General features: G+C 40.2%; 4 protein-coding genes across 17 annotated transcripts in view; 3 read left to right on the forward strand and 1 right to left on the reverse strand.

Moving 5' to 3' along the window:
* The window catches only part of LOC6546256 (cyclin-dependent kinase 14), a 96705-nt gene extending 93754 nt beyond the window's left edge, over positions 1–2951 (forward strand). For all 11 annotated transcript variants that reach the window (XM_026978059.1, XM_026978061.1, XM_026978060.1 and 8 more), the window contains 2 exons: positions 48–227; positions 1970–2951. In XM_026978059.1, coding sequence (XP_026833860.1) covers positions 48–227; positions 1970–2034 — 245 coding nt within the window. In that variant the 3' untranslated portion in view covers positions 2035–2951. The remainder of the gene's footprint in view (positions 1–47; positions 228–1969) is intronic.
* Positions 2952–6635: 3684 nt separating this feature from the next.
* LOC6546257 (fibrinogen C domain-containing protein 1) lies at positions 6636–9681 on the forward strand. 3 transcript variants are annotated; one of them, XM_015158322.2, is made up of 5 exons: positions 6636–6961; positions 7590–7720; positions 8210–8421; positions 8523–8706; positions 8756–9681. In XM_015158322.2, the coding sequence occupies exons 1-5, from the start codon at positions 6785–6787 to the stop codon at positions 9522–9524; spliced, it is 1473 nt and encodes a 490-aa protein (XP_015013808.1). In that variant the 5' UTR covers positions 6636–6784; the 3' UTR covers positions 9525–9681. The 3 variants fall into 3 exon arrangements, with proteins under 3 accessions (XP_015013808.1, XP_001971769.1, XP_026833279.1); XM_001971733.3 differs by having other exon boundaries at positions 8210–8343; XM_026977478.1 differs by having other exon boundaries at positions 6643–6961; positions 8210–8466.
* A 93-nt stretch (positions 9682–9774) lies between these two features.
* On the forward strand, positions 9775–11098 carry LOC6546258 (lipase member H-A). 2 transcript variants are annotated; one of them, XM_001971734.3, is made up of 4 exons: positions 9775–10051; positions 10113–10577; positions 10640–10838; positions 10895–11098. In XM_001971734.3, the coding sequence occupies exons 1-4, from the start codon at positions 9805–9807 to the stop codon at positions 10965–10967; spliced, it is 984 nt and encodes a 327-aa protein (XP_001971770.3). In that variant the 5' UTR covers positions 9775–9804; the 3' UTR covers positions 10968–11098. The 2 variants fall into 2 exon arrangements, with proteins under 2 accessions (XP_001971770.3, XP_026833280.1); XM_026977479.1 differs by having other exon boundaries at positions 10113–10556; positions 10895–11080.
* Positions 11099–14809: 3711 nt separating this feature from the next.
* On the reverse strand, positions 14810–15420 carry LOC6546259. Its single transcript, XM_015157862.2, has 3 exons — positions 15242–15420; positions 15118–15185; positions 14810–15069 (listed from the first exon to the last, which is right to left on the reverse strand). Exons 1-3 carry the CDS (start codon positions 15336–15338, stop codon positions 14854–14856), a joined length of 381 nt encoding a protein of 126 aa, XP_015013348.1. The 5' UTR covers positions 15339–15420; the 3' UTR covers positions 14810–14853.
* Positions 15421–16887: the final 1467 nt, after the last annotated feature.

Genomic DNA, 16887 nt, shown 5'->3' on the forward strand with positions numbered 1-16887 from the left:
AAGCTAATTTGGTGTACACCTTTTGGTGTGTCAACCTTTCGATGCAGGTTTCTATCGACCGCGGAAACTGGGTCACAACTTCCCACGGCTATACGACATCATCGAGGGCGAGACGATAGCGAACGGCTTCCTGCAGCTGAATCCGGAGCAGCGTTTGGGCGCCGATGATGCACTGCAGCATCCGTACTTTGCGCAGTTGCCAAAGAAACTCTACGAATTGCCAGACGGTGAGGCTCGCAAATTGAATTAATGCATTAAACATTTACAGCCCAAACTTTTGGCCATTGCCTGTGTGGCCGGAAAGAAAACCAATTAACAAAGCTTCGCAAGGCAACGAAAAAAAGGGGGGAAAAAGGATGAAATGTTTGCTCAAAGTTGGCTGAAAGTCAGGCAAAAATCCCGTGACGGTAGCCCATTCTTTGTACAGGACAACTCATTTAAGTTTCGCGACAATTTGTTTGCCTTTCGAGCAGTTTTCCGTGGATTGAGGGCCTGCTTAGCGAGTGTTTCCGAGGTATAGTTAACAGTAATTGCATTTGCCGGTTTTAATTTGTATTTCAAGTGGTGGCAAAAGTTTGCAACAAGTTGGGAAAATAAATACCGAATGCAAAGGACAAACTTGTTGGACAAATACAGACCCACAGACAGAAAATCAAGCTGGTCTACTAATTAGATTGCGATAAGTGAACATTCAAAAGTAAATAATGGCTCGCTTTGCAATTCAAATCGTACATAATATGGCACCGAATGGAAATATCTATTTAAGGACATTTAAATGATGTGGAAAACTCCATAAGAAAATCCTGTGAATTCGATAGCTACTGTCTGATGTTTTGTTTATTTTGTATATGTACCTATTACCAATTATCTCTTCAAGCTCCATTACAACCCGCCTGCCCTTTCTAGTTCATAAACTTCCGTCTTTCCCGAGGACCTGCATTCATTAGCAGACCTCCTATCGGATGCCACTCGGTAAATGGAAACATTTCCGAAAAGGATATTTAAGGGCCAGCCCCAAAAACCAGCATCGAGTTGCGGACTTTGCAATTTGGCAAATGCAATCCACTGAGTTTCGGGAAAACCTACGGTAGTGCAATGGAGAGGGGGCTTTAAAAATGCATAGATATGTATAGGGGGCACAAAAGCCACTCGAGAATGCAGTGGGGAAAACCGAAAATAAATGAATAAGTGCAAATTCCCCTCTTTAGACGTGCACTTAATCGAGGGCAGCTTAAAGTGTGCTTAAAATGCGATTACAGCGTGATTTGTTTACACAAACTGGATCTATTTTTTCTGCACACAAATCCAGAAGAGGGAGCTATGCTAATTTCTGGCTAAATCACAGTCGCTGTAGTAAAACCCTAACCCAACTCATTACGAAAGGGTTGAAATTTTCTTGGCATGTTACCCAGTATTTGCCTCTGCAACATTGCGTATACGCAGCGTGGACAGATAGAATCAATTAAAACGCAACTAATGCGCTTCATTTATCATGGCCAGGAAAGGTCATCACACCCCGTGTGCGGTTTTGTGGCTTAGGTTTGTATACACTCTGTGTACTACGAACTCTGATACAGTGCGCATTGCGTTAGGAAACACATATTTACAGAGATCACTGGAAACAACCTAAGCTAGTTGTAATTGGGAGAGAAACTATGCAATAATATATGTGTGTTCAATAATTTTACCCACCCGTTTCTCATTACACAGTGGTCACTCACTAGAGCGACTACTGTACACATCCGAGTGACTTTCGTGCGTGGTTGGGTTGCCTGACTATCATGTGCGGCTGGAAAATGTAATTTCGCCAATGGCAATTTTAATTGTCGCTCATCGATGGCTGTAAATTGAATTATGTCATGGTCAGAGTCCAGCAGGCTGCCATAACTCAAACTTTTTAATTACAAATATTATTTTATTATCTTGTACTAATTAGCACTGTTCGTTTCTCTCTCGCCCCCCAAAACAGAAACCTCAATTTTCACCGTGGAAGGCGTGCAGCTTTACACGGAGCCAAATCGACAGAATAAATGAAAATTAAAGCAAGTCCTCTCTGTGGATGGCGTACGTTTCTACTGTTAGGATCCCAATCACCCAATCAACATCCTCCCGGACTATCAACCTGTCAATCAACCTATCGCATCATCCAGCAATCGACAGCCATATATAATGAGGAAGTGGAACTTCTCGCCCGCGCGGAAGTTTTGTACTATAATCTATGATACTTTTTAGTTGTTAGTTCGATTTCGCAGTGAGTTAGCTGAGGGAGTTTTGCAGAAAGCACGGCACCAACGGCAGCATTTTATGTTCAGTCAAATTGCTTAAAGTTAGTATAGATTTCATTAGATTTCTCGCCATCCTGCAGCCGCGTCGAAAAGGATACTCAGTTTAGTCAAAGCGCAGACAAGTTTTTCTGTATTCTTTTGTAAGCTAACGAAAATTTACATTTAATGGTAGCTTTTAGTGAGTGAATTGCCTCTGTGGATTGCGCAATATGTTCGTTTTGCAATGAGTGAGAGATAATCATCATCATGTCTGATATGCTCGTGTGTATTTCGTTTTCATTATTTTTTCTTTGGTTTTTAGTCGATTTTTTCAACGCGAATGTTTGGCTGCGTAGTGTTTATTAAAATTGCAAATAAACATTCAATTGGTTACTGCTTTAATAGAGTGCAATTAATAAAGATTAATGAAATGGCAGCAATGCGCCTAAAAAATGAATCAATTAATCAAATAATGTGCTCAAAAAATGTACGATTATTTCCAAGCAATTACTCAACTTAAAATACTTATACTTTTTCAAATTAAGAGATGTTTATTTCTGCTCACAGCTCCTTTTAATTGTTTGATTGTATGATTTTGTACCGCTTCCTTTGTCATTATAAAATATATTAGTTCGGCGCGCTGTTTAAGTGATAATTTTATAACTATTAAATGAATTTATGTAAAAAGCAAGTAAATCAATCTTTAAAGATATGTAAAACAATAAATTTAAACCATTTATACCACTTATGTTTGCTAATTTCGTTTTCTTTCTGTTTATTACTTAAATTTTCGGTTCTTTCCACAGATTTGCTGACGTGTGGATGATGATTGAATTCCTAGAAACATTTAGTCAAAAGTCGAAGGTCGGGAGGAAGGCTGACGGATCATAAATCATAACATTTTCGATGCAAACTTAAGCGAATAGATAAACAATTTAACTAGCAAAGAACGCAAAATAGTAGAATCAAATTTTTAGCAATCAACCAAAAGTAAATTCGAGATAAAATAGCCATCAACTAAACACTAAAGTAACCTAACCAAGTATTTTACATAGAGTTCGTAGCGAGAAGAATCGAAACCAAGCCCAATCCATTTCCATAATCTAAGAAACGTACTGTTTTTGGCCAAAACGAGAGGACGCCCGCCGTATCCGGGTTCCACAAATCTTAAAGAGCAGTTCAAATGAGAGCTAACAAATGTGCAAATTGAAATCAAAGACACTTCACATGGTTTTGAAACAAGTAAATAAATCAAAAACGATTTGAGTAGAGAAAACTAAAGCGTAGAACAAAATATATTATGAATATCGTAAAAATCTATGAGAAAGACGAGCCAATTTGAGTTGTAGGCAATCAAATTGCTAAGATTCTCTGATTAAGTCATGATTATAAGGAGATATCAAGCCCGTTAAGTTAGTTGATACTTAAATAACTCGAACCAAACTCGATTAGGGCCACGTTTTAATAGCGCTCCAAAACCAGATTATATTTTGTAGCCAAGGTAAAAGTCAAATTTAAACAATGGCAAATGGAAAACCAAATATTTCAAATGAATAAACTTTTTCTGTGATTTATGAAAAAAGTATGCAAAACACAAATACAAGACACTGAAATACACTACAGCAAGGTAAACACAACACGAAGTAAACAAAAACTTAATAAATATAAAGAATTAGGCACTTTAGAAAACAAACCTAGCAGCTGGCCAGCAAAATTGTTTAGAATTGTTTGCTAGCCAAGAAGAGCAGTACATTAAACTGAAAGAAAATTTTGCACACACCTAAAGATTTGGCAATGAGGATGCTTACGCATTCTTTTATTTTTGGTTCTCTGCGAATTTTACCCAATTAATTATTGGATCGCAACACAAAAGGTAACGAAGCATGGCAACGCACTTTTGCACTTTTCCCATCCCGAAGGTTACGTCCATAGTTTATAAGCCAATGAGCCAATGGAACAAATCGAATCGAATCGAAAGAAATTAGCGAAGATTGAACTGGTTTTCGTTATCGTTTTCGTTTCCGTTAAATGCAATTTTATCAGGCGAACGCAAATGATTTTTCGGTGCATTTTCCGGGACAACTCTAATTGATTATTTTGCACAACATTCGAGACGAGCAAGCAAGCAAATGATAATGATGAAAACTAAGCTAATCCCTAACGTAATCGAAACGAGTAAATGTTAGTAACTTAAGAATGTTTTTAGCGGATCGTACTCTATATAGTAGCTAAGCGCGGGGTAATCCCTCCCCGGAACCCTGGGAACGAAAGGTAAAAACATTTATCTGGAGGGCTGGAACGATAAGAAACTTAAATATTTTTAATGCATTGAATTTGTCGTAAATATATTTAATGTACCTTTGTTAAAAACAAAATAAATCTATTAACACAAATTACGAACTCTCGATGCAGATAGGCGATAGTTTAGATGGAGCATGCAATTTTTATGTTTACCTCGTAAGCATTTTTGTATAGTTAAACGAAAAAGTGGGTGAGGCCCACAAACCCCCGAAAAATAAGAATGAAAATTTTGTAAATATTTGTAGTTGATTTCTAAGTAGCGAAAGACGAACAAAACAATATTCGGCAAGAGTAACAGACACGATGGGTATATTTAAAGTGGAAAAATATTGAATGTTTATTATTTAACAAATGGATGGCAACTAAATACAATTTGAATAAGTTCAACCTGTACAATAATTTAATATTAAATAAAATGCGGCCAAGGCCAATGAAAAGTAATGAGTGTCTTTTATTTTCCGAGTGATTTATGGCCTAGTTCTCTAGCCACAAATAACAATACAATAATTTTTGATTGCTTGAAATGTAGTTGGCAAGCCTTGTAATTTACTCAACCCCCATTCGAGCAATTGAAATAATTCAGAGGATGACAAGTTGCCGAAGTGATGATGTAGGAGGAAAATGGGTGGCATCCATGGGACCCAAAAGCATTAATTATGTAAATGACACAACTCTTTTTCGGGCAAACGGGCAAACAATATACATGGCATTAAGAAACGTATTTCTCTGCCGCCTTTTTTGCCACCCGACGGCGGTTGCGTCATCATTCCGGCAATTCATCTTGGCCACAAATAGAGTTGGATGAGCTTTGGGCCTGCCTTTTGGTATCAACAGGCGAGCATCTCGGCACGATTCATCTGCAGCTGGGCAGACGAAAAGGTTTCCTAGGTTCAACTTCCAGCTGTAAGCCTTCAGAAGTCCATAAAACCCATCACCATTGTAATTGAGCAAAACAATTACAGATGACATAAGCGGAACAACGGAAAATCAAAGGCAATCTCGTGAACAAGTTGTTAAGCCCCTTAGAAATGGCATTGCATCCATATTTATTCTGCTCGTGAGTCTTGCATTATATCAACCGATGACGGCTAAGGCCAAAATGCATATAAATTAAAACGCATATAAGTTCTATAAATATAACGTCAACGTATCGGGGAAACCGCGGCGTTTGGCATGCATTCCCCACCTCATGATTACTCATCGCCTGCTAAGGTTAGCCCTTTCATATCGGCCACTATATGTAGTTATATATGGAAATGTTGCCAACTTGAGGCAGTCTTAACCAAAAGACCAGTGAGTGAGTTTGCATATCATTGGCATGCAAACTACGTAGTGAATTTTAGCAAGGTGTAGCAATAGTTTCAGTTGCATAAAATTACCTAGCAATTAGCATTGATGACTTACGGCGGGAATGTTACGCACTTGGCGACTTTTAGGACCTAGTACGAGATCTTCTTTAATAGAATATCTTAACAATTGCATAAGGTACATGTTTTGGTAAACGTAGTTGCTGACATTTTGTTTATATAAGTACATGTTTTGGTAAACGTAGTTGCTGACATTTTGTTCTTTAACAGTATTCATTATTACCCGGTTTTAGTAAACAAATGGATATGTAATGGTAATAGCTTTAAAGTCTCTAATGATTTTTGAAGTAATCAAAGTCTGACATGACATTATAAAATGATGCCACATTTAATCTTGAGTTTAAATACTTTACTAACTAATTGGCATTAAAATGATACCACAACTAAAAGCTATAAGCACAAGACTAGTAGCTCTTAGTGGCGATTCCATCCTGCCTTTTTTCATATTCAATTAATAATTCTCAGCCCGTATGGTTCTCTTGGTTTTTTATGGAATGATTAGTGTGCCGTGTAGACAACCAATTGATTGACAGCCCAAAAAAATCCAAAAACGCCGGCGGGGATTTTTCGCAGTCTTCTAGACAGATGTGCATAAACAAAGACGATGCCGCGAAAAACATACACTTGAAGCATCTCAAAAAGCTTTTCTACGAGAAAAGCTCCTCTCCGAGAGCTGCGATCACCGACTGGGTCCGGAATACGCTCAGTTTCCTCGCAAACTTCAACCGGAACGGACGTACTGATCGCGGCTCTTCAACTCCCTCATCTTGCGTGGAACCAGGGATAGGTGCCAAGTCTCGAGTGATTCCCAGTGATTTGTTGCTCTGAGCGGCGCGTAAACAAAGTGACACGATGAGGCCCCAATTGGCGACCATGGGCATTGGCATGGTGCTGGCTGCGCTCTGCGGCCTTGGCACTGGTTCCATTGTGGAAGCTCCCGGAGTCACCCAGGCACCACCGCCACCTCCACTCCCACCTCGCCACCTGCGGAGCAACCAAACGCGGTCGCGCATGCCCAGCAACTTCCGAGTGCGTTACAGTGAAGATACGGCGGACGATCGCAAGAACAAACCACATAGCTTGTTTAATGAGATACTAATTAAAAGCACATATATCTAAAGGCATAAATTTACGTTAGGTCTATGAAGTATTACTAAGATGTGTAGTGTGTATTGCGTGGAACATTCAATCTTCATTTCATTTTATTCATTTCAATAACTGCATTTTGCCGTATAAGTAATTACCAATGAGTCATTAAAGTGTATTTGGAATGCGGACCATGATAAAAGGAAGCCAACGCTATAAATATCACAAGTTAGAAAGAAAAACGGCAGAAAAAAGCAGATATCGACCTGAAACTGCATGAGCTAAGAGCTTCGAAGAAGTGTTTCCAAGTGACATGACCAACATTAAAAAGTGTCAGAAAATAAATGCAAGAAAATAACATAAATTAGCCCATTGTTTGAAACGCAAAAACCTATTTGGCATAATGTGGTGTTTGCTCTCTCGATCGTCCACTGTAATGTGAATTTAAGTCTTACTGACTGGCTGCCCGCTTTTGGCCAGCAGGTTTCGTTTTGGCCAGAACAAGTTCAATGCGCTGGCCTCGTGTTTGCTTAATGTATCGTCTCCCCTCTTTTGTACCGCCAATATCCAGAGTACTGCGACCTCCACAAGTCTTCCCAGATGCGACTACAAGGAGCTCATGACCAATCTGCACGATCGCGTTGGCATCTTGGTGACCTTGGACGAGGACCAGCGCCACCGCCTGGAAGTCATCGATAAGAAGTGAGAACTGGTTTGACATAGACAGATCATATGAAATATTTTGTAAAACCGGTAAAGCCAAATACGTCTTCGGAACTTTTCAGTGACTCTGCGACCTTTTTGGCACAAGAATGATGCTCAATCCAATATAATTATTTTCCTTATATGTAGTCTTTGTTGCGAAGCATCTGCAATTGCTTTCTGGGTCAAATTTATTGTTATAGGTTCGCAGAAATTCGCTGCTGATTTTTACGCTCATCCGGAAAGTGTTTATAGATTGTATCCCATCGTTTTTGCTTGTTTGCTTAATACATTTCTTTCTTTGTTGCCTTTAATCGGATATTTTGTACGATCGTTTGAAAACGGAAAGCGCAGCAATAGAAACAGAAATATATCTCAGAGCTTTATCATCTTTTCGCCCAAGGAAAATCGTCTAAGTGGGTCATTTCGAAAGCAATAAGCTTCTCTGTCGTTTTCTACTCATTAACTATTTGTATTACATTTTTTTAGATTGGATCAGCTAGTGGAAAGCAGTTCAGCCCGCATGGAATCGATGAAGGCCCAGCAATTGGACTTCCTGCAGAGACTGGACAGCTTTGAGCACATCCAGCGGCTTTCGAGAAACACTCTGGATGAGCTTAAAGGTGAAACCGATCAGGTTTTCGGTCCCCGAAATATTAGGGAGCTCAAACACAAGCTAAGAAATCGCAGGAAGTTGAAGGGTAACCTAATAGAAATGTCGATGTTGTGCTCTGTTTGTGTCTCTGGTTGGCTAGTTCCCATTGAAAAGCACATTTTGATAATTTTAATTCCTTCTCGGCAGATATCTCGCGCACTGTTCGCGACGTCTCACAGGATCAGTTTTCCAGCCCGGGAACTGGTGTATTTAACGAATCCAACTTGAACGTCTCAAGTCGCCTGGATGCCTTAGCCACTCTCTTGGCCTCCACTGCTCTCGGGGTCAGATCACTGCAGATTGAAGTGGCCAATCTCTCACGGGCCATTAGGTAAGTACTAGATATAAAGTGTATTTCATATAAGCCATGTATCTTTCAGGCGCCAGAGCCGTTTGATCCAGGGAAAGGAATTGAAGGCGACAGCAGCTCAGGCTCCAATCTTCTATGGTCCAAATGGATTACATGAACCCTCAGCGACACGGCAGTTGCATACTAGTTGTTCCTACTCCTTCCTTGCCAGCCATGGAGTTCTGAAAATCCAGCTCACACCCGAATCGGAATCCTTCTACGTGTCCTGCTATGAGGATTGGACTGTTATTTTGAGCCGCAGCTCCGATGATGTGAGCTTCGAACGCGGCTGGCTGGATTATCGCGATGGCTTTGGAAATCTGGCCGGCGACTTCTTCATCGGTCTAAACAAGCTGCATGCCCTCACTTCATCGGCCTTGCACGAACTGCGGATTGAGATGGAGGACTTTTCGGGCAACGTGGCGTATGCGGGATATTCGTTGTTCGCCATTGGCAGCGAAAAGGAACTGTATCCCCTCGTCCTGCTGGGCAAGTTCCAGGATAATTTGACTCCCTCAGCTGGAGACTCATTGACCTATCATGCCGGAGCTAGGTTCAGCACTGTGGATCAGGATAACGACAACTGCCCCGAGTGCAATTGCGCCCTGAGACACAAGGGAGCTGGATGGTTTAATAACTGCGCCAAGAGCAACTTATTCGGCGAATATACCACGCAGAACTTTGGCCAAGCTGGAGAAACTGGGATCTGGTGGGATACATTCTCAGGAGAGAACTCGCTGAAAAGGGTTCGCTGGCTGATTCGTCCCGTTGTCGAAGGATCAGATGATGGCAGGCGATAGGAAATCTGTGAAACAGCCGTCTCCGAAATCAGGGAAAACCCACAATCGATTGCTTGCATTTTAGCCCTAGCTTTAGCTTTGAATCTCTTTGTGCGTGTGTGTGTAATATTTATGGAAAATTACTTAATACCTAGATAATACAGTAAATTTACGAGTACTCACCTGAAAGTACGTCATCTCTGGGAGATTTTCCCTAATCGGTCGATTAGTGGAACGCATGCTATGTTCTGGCTATAAATAGCTGAGGTTTCGATGGAATCTCTAGTTATTCGAGTGGGTAATGTGGATTACTTTGGACATGGCCAAGACCAGCTTATGCCTGGTACCGATTCTCTGCCAGTTTTTGGGATTACAAGCCGCTCTGCTGGACTCTTTGCTCAACCAGACTACCATTTACTACCTTCAATCTTCAGGGGATGTTGCCCTGGAGAATGTGGATCAGTTGGCCTCTGTGGACTCTCTCAAGTTGATTGTGCACGGTTATCTGGGATATCGCACACATGGCTCTATAATGCCTCTGAGAAATGGTAAGAACTCACAGTGAAAATGCCTTAGCTTTAATCTCGAATTTATCTAACAATTACGAAGCCTTCACTGCTCAGGGATATGAGAATGTTTTGGTGGCTGACTGGGGTCCTGTGGCCAATTTAGATTATCCCAGCTCGCGATTGGCTGTGAAGAAAGTGTCCGGCACTCTAGCCAAACTATTGGAAGAATTTCTTCAGCGCCATGGGATCTCCTTAGCAGGAGTCCATGTCATAGGACACAGTTTGGGAGCTCACATCGCAGGCTGCATTGGACGTTATTTCAATGGATCCTTGGGCAGAGTTACAGGTTTGGATCCGGCACTGCCCCTTTTTTCAAGCCGATCGGACGACAGCTTGCACTCGAATGCCGCCCAGTTCGTGGACGTGATTCACACGGACTACCCTGTGTTTGGGGATATTCGACCTCGCGGTACCGTGGACTTCTATCCGAATTTTGGTCTTGCTCCACAGCCAGGATGCGAAAATGTGGATGTTGTTGCGGCCAGTAAGCTACTTCACGAAGCTTGTAAGCTAGGTTTTGCTTGTGTACTTATGGTTTTTATTATTTTGTACACTTTTAATCATTAGATAGTTGCAGTCACAACCGAGCCGTCATGTTTTACGCTGAATCAGTTGGAATGCCAGATAATTTTCCAGCGATTTCCTGCAGTTTGGGAGCCATTAAGAGTAGGCGTGTTGAGGACTGCCTGAGGGAAAAATCAAAGAGCAGTGCAGGAAACGCAAGTGAATATCAAACTGTTTTTATGGGCGAGCATGTTAACCGCAGGTTAGTTTTCATTTTTGTAACAATTAGCCGAAAATTGCTGTTAAAATTTTTACTAGCGCCACCTTGTACTATTACTTGGAAACTAATGGAGCGCCACCCTACGGCCAGGGCAGGAACTCACATTTCTGATTTTACTTTTGACACTTAGATATGGATGGCGGTAATAAACCGAAGAAAGCCAAGAAATAGATGGCGCCACCTAGACACCTATGATTGACCCATATTTTTAAAAATACAAAATATGCTATTTTTTTTAAATTTATAAAACCCAGAATCACCATTTCGAAATAATTCAAAACTTGAAACGAACAACTTTGGTGCTTTTAATTTAGTTAATACACTTGTAACTTAATTACTTTAAGGAGACACAAGATACCCTAAGCTAAGACCCAACACATAAATTAAGTCTTGTTAGGAAACCCCCTCCCTCTCCCTCTCCCTCTCCCATAGCTACTAATTTTTAATTTCACTGAATTCCTGCTCAATCAGCAAATGAATTTCAATTAGCTGCGACCATCATCCTTATTAGAACCTGCAATCAAAAGTTCCGCAAGCGCAACGGCTCATAAATCACATTTCTTTTATGAATGAAGAGAAGAAACAGTCCCTCCTCGGATTCTTCGGACCTGGATTCTGCGTATAGCTACAGACCCAGGGGTTATTTATGGGCCAATAACTTTACAACTAAACGCTCATCTACATTTAATGGCGATAATTTTTGACGCAATTCGAGAGGCAGACACGTCGGCGGTCTCGGGTCTCCTCCTCTTGGATTGGATACCAACTTGCCGAGGAGTTGGCCTACAAACAAGAGGAAGCAACCGCAGAGATAAGGCAAAACACTTGACACCTCGACCATGGTGGTGCGTGGCTTGGGGATTCGGTGGTTCAGTGGTGCTTGGGCCCCACTTCAGTTTCCTGCGCGTTGCCAGCGGGCAGCTACACTGAGAATATGCAATGGAATCTTTTTAATCTTATATGTTTTCAGTTTCGATGAGCAATTGTAATACTGTTGCGAAACTTTTCGGAAGCTTCCATGTGTCAGAAAAATAAGGGTTAAAATATTGTTTCTACCATCGTATACACCTAACCCAATCATTTTCTCACAGTGTTCAGAATGCGTGAGCTAAGTGTGTAGAAGGTGAGGCCAATAAAAGAGCACCAATGAGAATAAGTAAACAATGGCAGCGATCGTAAATTCCTGGTTAGGAGGCAAATGCCACTAAAAGGAGCTGGAGTGCTGTAAATTTGGGGATTTCGGGATGGCAACAGCTGGCTGTCGATCGGATATCCACCGAAAACGCAAGCTGTAGGTGGGTGGCACAGGTGCTGCAGGTGGTTCAGGTGGTTCATTTGGATCAGATGGTTCAGTGGTCGGCGATCACCCTTCGTTTAAGTCGAGCATAGATCATTGTATCATGCCACAAATCGATTTCAGGCTTCATTACACGCTCTGCACAGGAAACTCCCGCATTTCGTGCCAAGCTTTTGCTTTGTTTTTCCCCAGCTTTTCCATAGTGAAAATCCAGCAAGTTAGCCGCTCTATTGATGCTCGGTCAACCAGCGAGTTTCTGTTTTCCGCTTATGTTTGCTGAGCGTTTCTTCTTTGTTTACCGAATGCCGCGCGCCAAAGTCTGGACTATTTTTTTGTTTTTTGGGTTTTTGCTCTTCTCATATGCGTTCTCAATATTTCCATCATTTCCCTTGACGCATTTTCCCCATTTCCTCAGCAGTCCGCTTTTTGTTCTGCCACCACCTTCCTTCCCAGAAATTTGTGTCATGCGTTGGCTTTTCCTGTTCGCCACTCGTTTTGCTTTTTTCTTTGGCTTTAATTTCTGTTTGCTGGGAAAGTAAAACAAAGCGAGAGTTGTTGACTTTTGATTCTGGTGATGGCTGAATGGTTGGGTGGTTTGTGGGTGGGGGTCGTCTCGGGTTAACCGGGGTTAAGGGGGCCAAGAGGGCCCTTCAGCGGGTACGTGCCAATGACCAATGTTCCGCTCTAATTCATATGCAATATGAGCTCGGGAACTGCTTTTAGAGGGATAAGGTAAAGTTATGTTTTGCTTCATTAGTAACTATTAAGGGAACAAATCATCATCTAAATCTAAAAATCTAAAAGTTTTCAAACAAGACCACCTCTTGGTTATTTTGGAAGTTGTTCAAAGAGGCATAAAACGACTTGCTTAAATATAAATTAATTTGTTCTTGCGCCATTTCTTATCAGTTCTACCCTGGATGCTTAACCCCCGCTGTCGCGGCTTAACTTATATAATTCCTCACGTGTTTTGACACATTTCTTAATGGCACCCCACACACGGACACTCGTCCAAAGGCACAGGTCAAAAAGGTGGAAAAAAAGGAACCCGAGGGCAAGACAAAATGAACAAATGCAAACACAAAGCCGAGGAGACAAGAAGAGAAATGATATTGTAATTGGCAATCGTTGTTGTGCATAAATCACATGCATAAATTTCCGACCTGAAGGCATATTCCACAAAGGAGAAAGACCCCTACTCCAAGTCCTTGTCCTTATCCCTCTGCAGCGCCTCCCCTGCATACAACGTCGTTAGTTGAACTCGAATGTTTTCCAATTGGAAAATTTTTCATTAACTAATTGAACATTTTATGGCTGCCAAGGAGGGGGAGTGGAAGCGCGGCCAGGATATGCAAGGAGTCGCGGAGAGGGGCTACAATGGCGCCAATATTGAATGGCAAACAGAAAGGAAAACCCCAGCCCCCATTTTTCCATTTTCCCACTCTCCAGCTTTCCACCTCTCTCAAAAAAAAACAGGCCATGGCAAGACAATGAACGGACAATGTTAGACAGGCAGGACACGAAAGGACGATGGCCCAAATGGGCAAACAAACACAGAGGAACATCCAACTGACATCCTGGTGGTTGTAGTGGTAGTGTATGTGTGTGGTGTATCTGTGTGTGGCCACAGTAATTTACGAGCACACGCTTCGCTTCCGTTTTACAGATACTTTTTGACTTTCGGGGAGTATTTGGATTGGTGTAGTTTTTTGGTTAAACTAAGGCTATTTCCCAGTTCGTATTAGGAAAATTTGTAAAAAACCAATGAGCTAGAAAATGTATATTACTGATTCAAAATAACTTTTCAAGGTTCTTACAGTTCAATTTCCTATTTTATTATTTAAATATCTAATTGTAGTTAGGCATTTGCTTTTATGATTATTTTAAATATAGATTTGTCGTTATTTCTTTTGCCTATCCTAAAAATTTGAATATATTTTTTGTAAGATGTTTATGGTTATTGGCGTCTCGTTACAGTTGCGTAAGTTAAAATTATATAAATTTTCCACGAATTTCCAGACGTCATAAGGTATTGCCTGGTTCATCATTAGGGTAACGGAGGTTTTGTTCTCCCTTTAATATACAAATAAAGTTGGAAATTTGCATAACTGTCTGGTCTGGTTTTGGACTGGGTGTCTTCTTCAGTGTCCCCAACCGACCCTCCTCCTCTGCCCACCCTCTGGCCACCCTCTCCATTATCCTGGCGGATATTAAACATTAGCGCGTGCTGGACCCATCCTCGGCCACCCGACGACTCCTGCCGCCAGAAATAATTAAGGTGAAAATTGCTGTCGACACGCAAACGCCAAACGAATCGAAAAGGGGACAAAGGTAGAAGCCAAACTGAGGCAAAACCAAAACTGAAAATACATTTCGTTCGGCTCAGAGACTCTGAGAAATGACCACAAAAAAATGAGAGAAAAAAGCAGCTGATAAAGCGAACGATTGGAGATGACTAATGAAACCTATTAGCCCTGTGACAGATGAGTTAAAGACGCTGGGAGCTGTGACCGCGATGATGGATAAGCTCATTAAAGACAAAGGCCCCGGGATCATTACCGATCATTCGGTAGCGGCTCCTTCTATGCTGACCCCCGGATTAATTGAAATCCGCCGGTGGCCAAGCATTTTCCCCTCCAAAATCAAAGTGATAAGCTCATTTCAGACATTTTCTTTATCAGTCTAGTGGAGTCGAATCAATCAAGTCAGCAGACTGAGTCCATTCACGGCATTCTTGGACACTCGGAAATTCCACTGGCGCTTCAAAGGCTTCGGCATCCGCTGGTTGAGGAAGAAACTCCGGCCATAATCGACGGGCTTCATTCGTCTGCCGTATCCCTCTGGCTGATCATCCACATGGCAACTAATCTGAAGATACTCCAGGGAGTCGTCCACCATCAGCTTCTCTATGGAGCACTTTCGGGGGATTAAAAAACAATCAAATTACTTTAGAGTCTAGCTTACATTATCTGCCAGATGCACAAAATCGTCTTGGATCTCCTGAATTTCTCGACTGTGAGTGGCCAGAACAGCTGCTTAAGTCACGTAAACGTAAAATACAATAATATAATAATAAACATAAACTCACGCTCCTTTAGACTTATGAAACCATCGATTAGCCGCAGAGCTAGAAACGATAATGCGATGGTGAGCAGCATGAAGCAGCGCCGTGAATTAGGACTCATTTTGGAATTTCGTTAAATGGAGACTCCAGACTGTTTGTCTATTTAATGAAAAAATATTGGCACTAAGATCAAGGCCACGCAGATGAAATAAAGTTTAAATATAGGGTATTGAAAGAGCAAGCATTTTTATACCCGTTACTCGTAGAGTAAAAAATATAACAAATGTCCTAAGGCTGTAGTTCTAAACTCCATAACTCACCTTATTTTAATCGGACTTTGAAGTGGCATACCTCTAAATGTTTCTGGCGCAATTCTCTAAAAAACTGAATTCAAATTTAGACATTTATTTTTTTTTTAAATTTTTGTAATTTTTCTTATGTAGAAAAATCAAAAAGTATAAGAAATGTCCTAAGGCTGAAGTTCTAAACTCCATAACTCAACTTATTTTAATCGGATTTCGAAGTGGCATACCTCTAAATGTTTCTGGCGCAATTCTCTAAAAAACTGCATTCAAATTTAGAAAATTATTTTTTTTTTAAATTTTTGTAATTTTTCTTATGTAGAAAAATCAAAAAGTATAAGAAATGTCCTAAGGCTGAAGTTCTAAACTCCATAACTCAACTTATTTTAATCGGATTTTGAAGTGGCATACCTCTAAATGTTTCTGGCGCAATTCTCTAAAAAACTGCATTCAAATTTAGAAAATTATTTTTTTTTTAAATTTTTGTAATTTTTCTTATGTAGAAAAATCAAAAAGTATAAGAAATGTCCTAAGGCTGAAGTTCTAAACTCCATAACTCAACTTATTTTAATCGGATTTTGAAGTGGCATACCTCTAAATGTTTCTGGCGCAATTCTCTAAAAAACTGCATTCAAATTTAGAAAATTATTTTTTTTTTAAATTTTTGTAATTTTTCTTATGTAGAAAAATCAAAAAGTATAAGAAATGTCCTAAGGCTGAAGTTCTAAACTCCATAACTCAACTTATTTTAATCGGATTTTGAAGTGGCATACCTCTAAATGTTTCTGGCGCAATTCTCTAAAAAACTGCATTCAAATTTAGAAAACTATTTTTTTTTTAAATTTTTGTAATTTTTCTTATGTAGAAAAATCAAAAAGTATAAGAAATGTCCTAAGGCTGAAGTTCTAAACTCCATAACTCAACTTATTTTAATCGGATTTTGAAGTGGCATACCTCTAAATGTTTCTGGCGCAATTCTCCAAAAAACTGCATTCAAATTTCGAAAATTATTTTTTTTTTTAATTTTTGTAATTTTTCTTATGTAGAAAAATCAAAAAGTTCAAGAAATGTCCTAAGGCTGAAGTTCTAAACTCCATAACTCAACTTATTTTAATCGGATTTTGAAGTGGCATACCTCTAAATGTTTCTGGCGCAATTCTCTAAAAAACTGCATTCAAATTTAGAAAATTATTTTTTTGTATTTTTTTTGTAATTTTTCTGATGTAGAAAAATTAAAAAATATAAGAAATGTCCTAAGGCTGAAGTTCTAAACTCCATAACTCACCTTATTTTAATCGGATTTTGAAGTGGCATACCTCTAAATGTTTCTGGCGCAATTCTCTAAAAAACTGCATTCAAATTTAGAAA

The sequence above is a fragment of the Drosophila erecta genome, unplaced genomic scaffold, assembly GCF_003286155.1.
Source record: "Drosophila erecta strain 14021-0224.00,06,07 unplaced genomic scaffold, DereRS2 tig00000021-arrow-pilon, whole genome shotgun sequence".
Taxonomy (NCBI): domain Eukaryota; kingdom Metazoa; phylum Arthropoda; class Insecta; order Diptera; family Drosophilidae; genus Drosophila; species Drosophila erecta.

Excerpts from the sequence above, each read along its gene's own strand:
- LOC6546259 (XM_015157862.2), bottom strand. The coding sequence starts at position 15,338 with ATGAGTCCTAATTCACGGCGCTGCTTCATGCTGCTCACCATCGCATTA. Across the intron at positions 15,186-15,241 it reads TTTCATAAGTCTAAAGGAGC|CTGTTCTGGCCACTCACAGT; the intron begins GTGAGTTTATGT and ends TGACTTAAGCAG. Across the intron at positions 15,070-15,117 it reads TTGTGCATCTGGCAGATAAT|TGCTCCATAGAGAAGCTGAT; the intron begins GTAAGCTAGACT and ends ATCCCCCGAAAG.
- LOC6546258 (XM_001971734.3), top strand. The coding sequence starts at position 9,805 with ATGTGGATTACTTTGGACATGGCCAAGACCAGCTTATGCCTGGTACCG. Across the intron at positions 10,052-10,112 it reads TATAATGCCTCTGAGAAATG|CCTTCACTGCTCAGGGATAT; the intron begins GTAAGAACTCAC and ends ACAATTACGAAG. Across the intron at positions 10,578-10,639 it reads TAAGCTACTTCACGAAGCTT|ATAGTTGCAGTCACAACCGA; the intron begins GTAAGCTAGGTT and ends TTTAATCATTAG.
- LOC6546257 (XM_026977478.1), top strand. The coding sequence starts at position 6,785 with ATGAGGCCCCAATTGGCGACCATGGGCATTGGCATGGTGCTGGCTGCG. Across the intron at positions 6,962-7,589 it reads GCATGCCCAGCAACTTCCGA|AGTACTGCGACCTCCACAAG; the intron begins GTGCGTTACAGT and ends GCCAATATCCAG. Across the intron at positions 8,467-8,522 it reads GTGCTCTGTTTGTGTCTCTG|ATATCTCGCGCACTGTTCGC; the intron begins GTTGGCTAGTTC and ends CCTTCTCGGCAG.